The sequence below is a fragment of the Myxine glutinosa genome, chromosome 2, assembly GCF_964187855.1.
Source record: "Myxine glutinosa chromosome 2, kmMyxGlut1.1, whole genome shotgun sequence".
In the NCBI taxonomy this organism is placed as follows: Eukaryota; Metazoa; Chordata; class Myxini; order Myxiniformes; family Myxinidae; genus Myxine; species Myxine glutinosa.
In genome coordinates, this window is record NC_136262.1 from 271,966,366 (window position 1) to 271,978,489 (window position 12,124).

At 46.9% G+C, this 12,124-nt stretch overlaps 1 protein-coding gene across 1 annotated transcript in view; it reads left to right on the forward strand.

Annotated features, from left to right (window-relative positions):
- The window catches only part of LOC137420542 (WD repeat-containing protein 1), a 185,664-nt gene that overhangs the window by 162,210 nt on the left and 11,330 nt on the right, over window positions 1-12,124 (forward strand). Inside the window, exon 14 of the mRNA XM_078772558.1 lies at window positions 6,989-7,133. Coding sequence (XP_078628684.1) covers window positions 6,989-7,133 — 145 coding nt within the window. The remainder of the gene's footprint in view (window positions 1-6,988; window positions 7,134-12,124) is intronic.

Sequence of the window (12,124 nt, forward strand, 5' to 3'; positions counted from 1 at the left end):
ACATGAGCAGAAGAACCGATTGGAGCAGAAGAGCAGCAGATATTTGCAGGGAAGTTTGTCATAACCAAGTCGAGAAGTTAAGATGCTCTGTTGACTGAGATCCGGGTCGGGAAATTGACAGATTGTGTCAGTCCCATTGAGTCGTAGACGTCCTTTGCTGAGGGGCCATGGCTGGTGCGAGAGGTACCCACTCCCAGCCTGCTGACGTGATGACAGTTGAAATTACCACATATGAGGAAGAGAGAGTTGTGATGAGTAGATAGAAGTTGGTCCATGTTATCCGACAGCGAGATGCAGATGGAGTCATCACTGTTTGGTGGACGGGACAACACACATATTTTTTTTCTTCTTTTTTTTATACAAGATCGAGGCTCGTGTAAGAGCCAACATCAATCACAAAAAAATCAATCGCACAAACAAAACATGCAATAAAGGGAGCGGGAGACAAGATGGGGAGAGAGAGGGAAGCACACAAGTACAACAGCAGAGAACAGGGACATCGGTAGATCTGTGGGAAGGAGAGCGCTTGGGGGGATGGGGGCATGGGAAAGCGGGGGGGGGGGGGGGCATGTGAACAAACGGTGGGAGCGAAGGGTAAGGTGTAGCCAGAGGTATCCCTTGGGGTGAGGTGGAGAGAGAGGGCAGTGTAGGGAGAGTGAGGAAGGGAGTTTTTGATAAAGATAGCAACCCCACCTCCAGGACGAGGTTCAGGTATATCATACCAGAGGAGGGAGTAACCAGGGAGAGATATTAAGGAATCGGAGACATCTTGAAGGAGGAAAGTTTCTGTTAAGCAGATCAAGTCTGGTTTTTCAGAAGCAACCTTTATGGAGGGATCTGTCAAGTTTGAGCGAAGGCCTCGGATGTTTGAGGTCCATACCATTAATGAAGAGGAAGGGGGAGCATCGGATACAGAGCGGGGGGGGGGGGGGGAGGTGGGTGGTAGGGATGGGGGGTGGGTGGGCGGTAGGGGTGGGGGGGGGGGGGGTTGGGTTGGAGGTGTGCACACATGCGCAGGTTGGAGTAAGGTAATTTTTTTACTCTGCCTGTCTGGCAGTCAAACATTGAAAATCATTCCAAACAGAAAACTTGCATGTCATGAAGGATACAAACAACAGGTACAAATAACTAATGTAATGTGTTAAACAAGGTGGTGTAAATGACGCTGCAGCAATGGCGGTATACTTACGAAAAAAGTTTCAGATTTTTTTTTCTCCATCCTTTAAAACATCTATTCTATTTCAATTGAATCATGTACTCGAATACCTCAGAATACAAATTGTCTTCTAGTCACTTTCAAAAACCTTGTTTAGCAGTACTTGACAAAATATTATGGCATCTAGACTCCAGAGCAATACAATCAAATTTGCCATTCGTGCTCTCAGCGTTGGGGGAATAATGAGATTTAGACACAATAGCGGATCGCAGGAAATATCGTGCTTGTGCTTGGAAACACAATGCTCGAGTTTAAAAGACCCTTTGATGTCCTTTTTCTCAAGTCTTCATGGGGTAAGGTATTCTATGAACTCTCTAGTTTTGTTGTTTTGGCAGGGTTTTTTTGTTCATTTTTTGTTGTCTTGTTTTCAGGTTTTCGGGTTTTTTGGGCTTATTTTGTTGTAATTTTTATGACTAGTACACCCGCTGATTACGGGAGTGGCAGGGAGGGTCATTCCTCTTTTGGGTATATAGATTACAGTTGATCTATGGTCGGGTCTCAAGAACATTTATTGTGGAGAGAGCGCCAAGTGGTTTAAGCATTTGAGCAAGCACTCCATTCAAAACTGTTAAGGAACGGCTGGCTTGGCAAGCGCTAGCTAGCTGCTTGGTAAATGAGCACACCCCGGTCTTCCTCCTTTTCAGTTCCGTATCAAACAGCAGGAGCGAGTTTCAACAGTTCGCTATTAAAAATGCCATGGTAGCGGCAGGAAGGGCCATGTTATTAACTCAACATTTGTGAGGTATATAGAGTACCGTAGATCTTCGCTCAGTTCTGTAAGTAAACCTTACTTCACAGATGTCGGGATTCCTCCAAATTTTTTCATTTATTGTTATAAAGAGCATTAGCGACTGTTTAAAAAACTAAGCATACGTGTTTGTGGTTTATAATGTTTTTACTTCCTGTAGAAGCCGTTGCTCTCACGGAAACGGCATTATAACTATAAGCTATTTATACATGCTATCACTGCAGGAAAAACGCCTTGGGGAAGTGGGACATTATTAGTATTAATATCGTTTTGTAATAACATTAACAATATGCGATTATCATTAATTTTGTTATTAATAGTGTCTGGAAAAATGCCTCGATAAATCTTCTTCTTTGGACAAATGCCACAATGAAGCGAATTTAACATTGATATACACCTACGGTGAATACGGCGAGGTCACGTCTTTTCGAAGCTGCTCCATGCGCTCACGCTCTCGAAGCTAAGTGATCCATCACAATCGTGTTTTTGTCGAGACTGTATCTATCTTTCGGTGTGTGTACCTATAGCGTATCTTTTGGAAAATTTTCGGTGCTAATTTTTCGTACATGTATACACAATCGTCGGTTAATGGTATCGAGTATTCTGCGGCCTAGTACTCGTAGGCTTAGACTACCGTACCGTCTCCGACCTTGTGGTTTTGTTTGTGGTTTTGTTTTTCTCTCAGCGATTCGTCGAATGCGCTGAAATTATTTTCGTTCTCTGTTTCGTACCAGTCGTTCACCCCGTACCTCCTTGTTTAATATCTGTACTCACAAAAAAAAAAAAAAAACCCCCCAAAAAAACATTTCCTTCCCAGGTCTTATTCGTTTATTTGTTGTTCTTTTTGTTCGTTCGTTCGTCGTTCGCGATCACGCGGTTAGAAATGTATAATCTCTCCCCTGAACAACTATTTTCTCTCATATATTATAACACCCTTTTCTTCTTTTCCTACAAAAGGATGCTTTCGTCTTGCTCACCAAATCTATTCATTCCAAATAATATATATAATACCATCTCTTACAGTTCCTCCTTTCTACATTCCCTAAACTATCCAGAACTCCACCCCTCCTCCAGTGTCCTCAAACGTATTTTTGACTCGAAGGTCTCAAACTCATTTTGCAAAAAATGTTCGTTTCCCATGAATCGTACACTTTTCAAAATCCAATCTCACCCCTCCCCTCCAAATCCTCCCCATCACCCATCCCTTTCAAATCTTGAGTAATCACATTGAGTTACAATCACATTGAGCCTCAGCCTCTTCAAATCTCCCCAAACCTTCTGCCTCGCTCTTCCCCCTCCTCAAATAACACCTCACTGTGCCTCACCCAATCTCCATCAAACCTTTTGTCCGCCCCATTCTTCCCTTTCTCCAAGCTATTCTGAAATCTCTGAAATCTCTGACACACCTTCAACAGCTCTCCCTACCTCTTCCTCCTCTTCCACATCTTACCCTACCCCTCCCCCCCCCCCCTGTTCTGGACCCGATGCTCCCCCTTCCTCTTCATTAACGGTATGGACCTCAAACATCTGGGGCCTCCGCTCAAACTTGACTGATCACTCCATACAGGTTGCTTCTGACAAACCAGATGTGATCTGCTTAACAGAAACTTTCCTCCTTCATGATGTCTCTGATGCCTTGGTATCTCTCCCAGGTTACTCCCTCCTCCGGTATGATAGACCTGAGCCTCGTCCTGGAGGTGGGGTTGCTATCTTTATAAAAAACTCTCTTCCTCACTCGCCCTCCACTGCCCTCTCTCCACCTCACCCCCAGGAATACCTTTGGCTACGGCTTCCCCTTCGCTCCCACCTTTTGTTCATATGTGTGTTGTACCGTCCACCAAACAGCGATGACTCCATCTACATCTCACTGTCTGATAATATGGACCAACTTATATCTACCCATCCCAACTCTCTCTTCCTCATATGTGGTGATTTCAATTGTCACCAAGCCAGTTGGCTGGGTGTGGGTACCTCTCTCACCAGCCATGGCTCTTCAGCAAAGGACTTCTGCGACTCACTGGGACTGACACAATCTGTCAATTTCCCGACCCGGATCTCAGTCAACGGAGCATCTTCTCTTCTGGATTTGGTTATGACAAACTTCCCTGAAAATGTCTGCTGCTCTTCTTCTGCTCCAATCGGCTCATCTGATCATGTGCTTGTCAAAGTGGACATCTCTCTGACCATTCTCAGAGAGCCTCCTCAGCGTCGACGAGTCTGGCATTTCACTCAGGCCAACTGGCACGGTCTTCAAGCAGCCATCAATCATCTGGACTGGTCTCCCATCTCTACCGCCTCTGACATCAACTCATCCTGGGAATTCTTTCAAAGTAAATTGCTCTCTCTCATGCACAGATTTATACCATCTCGTCTTCAGTTGCCATACCCTTCCTCCCGTCCATGGTACACGGAATCTTGTGGTGAGGCTGTTGCCCTGAAACAACTTGCTTTCGTCTCCTGGAAAGCAAATCCAACGGAAGGAAATCTCATTTCCTTTCACAAAGCCCGAAACAAGTGTGTGTCCACCCTCAGGAGAGCCAGTAAACAATATCTCACCATTCTCAAGACCGAACTCTCTTATCTGTCTCCCTCTTCCAAATCCTGGTGGCGTCTGGTCAAATCTGTTTCTGGTGTTTGTTCCCCCTCCATCCCCTCCCTCACCTCAAACGGCTTAACGGCTGACTCCGCACGTGAAAAAGCTGAATGCCTCAACTCTGTGTTTGACTCTAAATCTTGTGTCCCAAACCCATCCCTCTCTGTACCCACCGTACCCAGTCGTACCCAGCTGCTCCTGGACTCTGTGTCCTTTCCTCCTGACAAGGTGGAAAAGTTTCTGTCAACCCTCGACTCTGATTCTGCAACTGGTCCTGACGGCATCAGCCCACGGGTCCTAAAATCATGTTCTTCTGCTCTTTCACTCCCTCTTTCTGTTCTCTTCACCCTCTCTTTTGCTCAAGGTCATCTGCCATCTGCTTGGAAATCAGCCAACATCACCGGTTTGCACAAAAAAGGTGCAAAAACAGATCCCAGCAACTACAGACCAATCAGCCTTCTCCCAATTATCAGCAAAGTCATGGAATCCATCATTGCTTCAGATATTAAATCTTTCCTCTTCTCCAATGGCTTGATCTCTGATCATCAATTTGGTTTCAGACCTGGTCACTCTACTCTGGACATGCTGCTTCTGCTTTCTCAACAATGGATGGAGGTCCTCAACGCCAAACAGGAAATTAGAGCTGTCTCCCTTGACATTTCACGTGCCTTCGATACGGTCTGGCACCCTGTTCTGCTCACCAAACTCTCCTCCTTTGGTATCCATGGAAATCTCCACGCATGGCTGGCGGACTTCCTCTCTGGTCGTAGTCAACGTGTGGCCCTGAATGGGTTTCTCTCATCTCCTCTTCCTGTTCAGGCTGGAGTTCCCCAAGGTAGTGTTCTGGGCCCTGTGCTTTTTCTGGTCTTCATCAATGATCTCTCTGACTCTCTTGAAAATCCTCTCTATCTCTTTGCTGACGACTCTACTCTCTGTCACTCCATTCCTCATCCCTCAGATCGGCAGTCTGCAGCCTCCTCACTCTCTGCAGACCTGGACAAAATCACAGACTGGTCAAACAAGTGGAACATGTCTTTCAATCCTGACAAATCTCACACTCTTACAATGTCTCTCCGAAAGGACCGACTGGACAACCCTCCCATCTACTTTCTCAACAATCCTCTCCAAGAAGTTCTGTCGCTCAAGCTTTTGGGTCTCACTATCTGCCATGATCTTTCTTGGGAAAACCACATTTCCAAGCTGGCCTCCAAAGCCAGTCGCCGACTGGGCATCCTCCGTCGTGCGAAGTCCTTCCTTGGCACACCTGAGCTCCTCACCACATACAAGGCTTTCATCCGCAGCTCAATGGAATACTGTTCCCCCCTCTGGGCTGGTGCTCCTGCCTCACACCTTGCTCGGCTTCACGCTGTTGAGGCCAAAGCTTTCAGAATCATTGGAATCTCCTGCGATGTAGTCAACACCGAGGGCCTTTCACTCACTCACCGCAGGCAGGTTGGTGGTCTTTCTGTCTTCTACCGACTCCTCTCCGGCCTTGCTCCCCCAGCTCTCTCTGTGCTCTGTCCCCCCAATATTCCTTCAGGTCGCACAAGATCTGCCTGCAACCCTCTTATGGTTAAACTGCCAAAGTCTAGGCTCTCTGCTCACCTTCACTCTTTCATTCCCCTTTTCTCCCGCCTCTGGAACAAACTCCCCCACTCCCTTCAATCCCACTCCTCCCTCCAGGTCTTTAAAACAGCTGTTCACCACCATCTCTTATCTTCCCCCATCGAAAACCTTGATCTTTTCTACCCCCGGTAATTCACCCCAGAGTCCTTGCAGTGTTCATATGTTTTATTCCTCTCCCACCTCCCCCCAAGTCCTCCCGATGTCCCTGCTCTCAAATGTTGTGTTTGTGTCCTTCCCCCTCTTCCCCCTCTCTTTTGTGTCCTTCCCCCTCTCTCCCTATCTTGTCTGCCGCTCCCCTTGTTTTTTGTGTTTTGTGTGTCGGTTTGTCTTTTTGTGTGATTAATGTTAGCTCTTTCACGAGCCTCGATCTTGTATACAAAACAAAACAAAACAAAACAAAAAAAAAAAAAAAAAAAAAAAAAAAAAAACCTCAACACGCAACTCCATTTACGGCAATGGCGGGGAAACCCGCTCGGGGGAGAAAACCCCCTTGGGGAGGGGGGCAAATGAATGCGCTACAATCTTCATTATGTAACCCTTTGTCATCCTGTCAAGTTTGGTTGAGATTGGATAAGTAAGGACGGAATGTATTGGCGTCAAAAATTCATCAGACAGACAGACAGACAGACAGACAGGCAGAGAGACATGAAATGGTGTATTTTAGTATGATTTGCTTTTTGTTTTGTGCTTTTCGGGGGGGAGGCGGATGTGGGTTTGTTTTGTGTGTTGTTACTCATTTTGTTTATTTTTATTTCGTTTTTCCCACATTTATTGCTTTTCTCCTTTCATTATATCTCGCCCACAGGTAGAGAATAATTACTATGGACACCATGCTAAAGTGATAGCTGTGGCGTGGGCACCAAGCAGCCGGTACTTTGCCTCGAGCGGAATGGATAACATTGTGACGCTGTGGACATTGGGGAATGATGACAAACGACTAAAGCTGCAAGGTTGGTGTTGGTCTGGGGGAGTCTTTTATTCTAGTTTTACTCAACCTAGATGTTTTCCTTGGAAGGCAAAAGGTCAGTACTGCAGTTTGTACAAACTAGAATATAAGACACATCGCTTCGCTCACGAGAATACCAACCTTTGTCTAATTGTTGAAAAAAAAGGTTTGTTAATGGGAAAAATAAAATTAGGTGGTGTACAGATACCGGCCTAGTTATACACATAGAAAGCGAGGGGGCGGTTATGTGGGAGGACCGGGGGGGGGAGGGTGGGAGGGTGAAGGAGATTGTTAATGGGATATTCATCACAGCCTTTTTCGATGCTGAATTTCAAATAATATACAGTCACGTGAAAAAGTAAGTACACCCCATGTAAAGTTTTGACTTTTTCAACACATTTCAACATACAGCTATTTGATCTTCATTTCAACAATATTGATAGATAATGGTGATATAATATAACAAATATCATGAAACATTTACATTTTGTAGTCCATTGTATAATTTAAATAAACATAAATGCAAATTTTGCATGTGGAAAAAGTAAGTACACCCCTACATTTATCACTACTTCAAATACCTAAAATTAAAATCAGGTGCACCAGCCCAGGTGCAAATGATTAGAACATCGTTAGAGAGGATCTTGGAGGAACCTGTCTTATTTAAACCTCAGACATTTAGTTTGGTTTGCTGTTTGTTGTTGAAGTGTGCGGCGTCACCATGCCTAGATCAAAAGAGCTCTCTGAGGCCTTCAGAAAGAAGGTTATAGAAGAAGGCTACGAGTCTGGGAAGGGATTTAAAAAGATCTCCAAACAATTTGAAATCAATCATTCGACTGTCCGGAAGATCATCTACAAGTGGAGAAGATTCCAAACACCTGCCAACTTGTTCAGGCCAGGCCGCCCCAGCAAGTTCAGCCCGAGAGCAGACCGCAAGATGCTGAAAGAAGTCACGAAGAACCCCAGAATGTCATCAGGGGACCTACAGGTAGCTCTTCCCACTGTTGATGTCAAAGTGCACGAGTCTACCATTAGAAAGAGGCTGCACAAATTTGATGTACATGGGAGGTGTGCCAGGAGGAAACCTTTGCTCTCCAGAAAGAACATCAGGGCAAGACTAAAGTTTGCCAATGAACAGCTAGGCAAAGACCAGCACTTCTGGAACAATGTCCCTCACCCCTCCCCTTCAAATCTCCCCACCCTCATTGCCTCTCAATTTCCCCCCTCTCACTCCCCCTCCTCAAAGCGTCCTCCCCACTTCTTCCCCCTTCAAACTCTCACCTCCATCTCCCCCAACCTTCTGCCTCGCTCTTCCCCCTCCTCAAATAACACCTCATTGTGGCTCACCCAATCACCATCAAACCTTTTGTCCGCCCCATCCTTCCCTTTCTCCGAGCTATTCTGAAATCTCTGAGACACCTTCAACAGCTCTCCCTACCTCTTCCACCTCTTCCACATCTTACCCTACCCCTCCTCCCCCCTGTTCTGTATCTGATGCTCCCCCTTCCTCTTCATTAACGGTATGGACCTCAAACATCCGGGGCCTTCGTTCAAACTTAACTGATCTCTCCATACAGGTTGCTTCTGTCAAACCAGACGTGATCTGCTTAACAGAAACTTTCCTCCTTTATGATGTCTCTGATTCCATAGTATCTCTCCCGGGCTACTCCCTCCTCCGGTATGATAGACCTGAGCCTCGTCCTGGAGGCGGGGTTGCTATCTTTATCAAAAACTCTCTTCCTCACTCGCCCTGCACTGCACTCTCTCCACCTCACCCCCAGGAATACCTCTGGCTACGGCTTCCCCTTCGCTCCCACCTCTTGTTCATATGTGTGTTGTACCGTCCACCAAACAGTGATGACTCCATCTACATCTCGCTGTCTGATGATATGGACCAACTTCTATCTACTCATCCCAACTCTCTCTTCCTCATATGTGGTGATTTCAACTGTCATCATGCCAGTTGGCTGGGTGTGGGTACCTCTCTCACCAGCCATGGCTCCTCAGCAAAGGACTTCTGCGACTCACTGGGACTGACACAATCTGTCAATTTCCCGACCCGGATCTCAGTCAACGGAACATCTTCTCTTCTGGACTTGGTTATGACTAACTTCCCTGAAAATGTCTGCTGCTCTTCTTCTGCTCCGATCGGATCATCTGATCATGTCCTTGTTAAAGTGGACATCTCTCTGACCATCCTCAGGGAGCCTGCTCAGCGTCGACGAGTCTGGCATTTCACTCAGGCCAACTGGCACGGTCTTCAAGCAGCCATCAATCATCTGGACTGGTCTCCCATCTCTACCACCTCTGACATCAACTCATCCTGGGAATTCTTCCAAAGTAAATTGCTCTCTCTCATGCACAGATTTATCCCATCTCGTCTTCAGTTGTCATACCCTTCCTCCCGTCCATGGTACACGGAATCTTGTGGTGAGGCTGTTGCCCAGAAACAACTTGCCTTCGTCTCCTGGAAAGCAAATCCAACGGAAGGAAATCTCATTTCCTTTCACAAAGCCCGAAACAAGTGTGTGTCCACCCTCAGGAGAGCCAGGAAACAATATCTCTCCGTTCTCAAGACCGAACTCTCTTATCTGTCTCCCTCTTCCAAATCCTGGTGGCGTCTGGTCAAATCCGTTTCTGGTGTTTGTTCCCCCTCCATCCCCTCCCTTACCTCAAACGGCTACACAGCTGACTCCGCACGTGAAAAAGCTGAATGCCTGAACTCTGTGTTTGCCTCTAAATCTTGTGTCCCAAACCCATCCCTCTCTGTACCCACCATACCCAGTCGTACCCTGCTGCTCCTGGACTCCGTGTCCTTTCCTCCTGACAAGGTGGAAAAGTTTCTGTCAACCCTCGACTCTGATTCTGCAACTGGACCCGACGGCATCAGCCCACGGGTCCTAAAATCCTGCTCTGCTGCTCTATCTCACCCTCTCTCTGTTCTCTTCACCCTCTCTTTTGCTCAAGGTCAACTGCCATCTGCTTGGAAATCAGCCAACATCACCGCTTTGCACAAAAAAGGTGCAAAAACAGATCCTAGCAACTACAGACCAATCAGCCTTCTCCCAATTATCAGCAAAGTCATGGAATCCATCATTGCTTCGGATATGAAATCTTTCCTCTTCTCCAATGGCTTGATCTCTGATCATCAATTTGGTTTCAGACCAGGTCACTCTACTCTGGACATGCTGCTTCTGCTGTCTCAACAATGGATGGAGGTCCTCAATGCCAAACAGGAAATTAGAGCTGTCTCCCTCGACATATCACGTGCCTTCGACACGGTCTGGCACCCCGCTCTGCTCACCAAACTCTCCTCCTTTGGTATCCATGGAAATCTCCACGCATGGCTGGCGGACTTCCTCTCTAGTCGTCGTCAACGTGTGGCCCTGAATGGGTTTCTCTCATCTCCTCTTCCTGTTCAGGCTGGAGTTCCCCAAGGCAGTGTTCTGGGCCCCGTGCTTTTTCTGGTCTTCATCAATGATCTCTCTGACTCTCTCGAAAATCCTCTCTATCTCTTTGCTGATGACTCCACTCTCTGCCGCTCCATTCCTCTTCCCTCAGATCGGCAGTCTGCTGCCTCCTCACTCTCTGAAGACCTGGACAAAATCACAGACTGGTCAAACAAGTGGAACATGTCTTTCAATCCTGACAAATCTCACACTCTTACTATGTCTCTCCGAAAAGATCGACTGGACAACCCTCCCATCTACTTTCTCAACAATCCTCTCCAAGAAGTTCTGTCGCTCAAGATTTTGGGTCTCACTATCTGCCATGATCTTTCTTGGGAAAACCACATTTCCAAGCTGGCCTCCAAAGCCAGTCGCCGACTGGGCATCCTCCGTCGTGCGAAGTCCTTCCTCGGCACACCTGAGCTCCTCACCACATACAAGGCTTTCATCCGCAGCTCAATGGAATACTGTTCTCCCCTATGGGCCGGTGCTCCTGCCTCACACCTAGCTCGGCTTCACGCTGTTGAAACCAAAACTTTCAGAATTATTGGAATCTCCCGCGATGAAGCTATCTCTGAGGGCCTTTCACTCACTCACCGCAGGCAGGTAGGTGGTCTTTCTGTCTTCTACCGACTCCTCTTCGGCTTTGCACCCCCAGCTCTCTCTGTGCTCTGTCCCCCAAATATTCCTACAGGTCGCACAAGATCTGCCAGCAACCCTCTGATGGTTAAACTGCCGAAATCTCGGCTCTCTGCTCACCTTCACTCTTTCATTCCTCTTTTCTCCCGCCTCTGGAACAAACTCCCTCACTCCCTTCAATCCCACTCCTCCCTCCAGGTCTTTAAAACAGCTGTTCACCACCATCTCTTATCTTCCCCCATCCAAAACCTTGATCTTTTCTACCCCCGCTAATTCACCCCAGATCCACCTTGTTTGAAATTCCAACTTCTTTCCTGGAAGTCCTGGCAGTGTCCATATGTTTTATACCTCTCCCACCGCCCCCTTCCCACGCCCCCCCCCCCCCTCAAAGCCCTCGCCCTCTCTCAGATCTCTCGATGTCTCCATGTCTCTCGGTCCCTGCTCTCAAATGTTGTTTGTGTCCTTCCCCCTCTCTCCCCATCTTGTCTACCGCTCCCTATGTTATATGTTTTATGTGTCGGTTTGTCTTTCTGTGTGATTAATGTTCGCTCTTTCACGAGCCTCGACCTTGTATACAAAAAAATAAAAAATAAAATAAAATAAATAATGTGCTCTGGACAGATGAGTCAAAGGTAGAGCTATTTGGCCACAGTACCAGAAGACATGTTTGGCGAAAACCAAAGACAGCATTTGACCACAAGAACCTGACACCAACTGTAAAGCATGGTGGTGGAAATATTATGGTTTGGGGCAGCTTTGCTGCATCAGGGCCTGGGCAGCTCACCATCATAGAATCCACGATGAATACTTCATTGTACAAGAGGGTGCTTGAGGATAATGTGAGGCCATCTGTCGGAAAGTTGAAGCTCAACCGAAGGTGGACCTTGCAACATGACAATGACCCTAA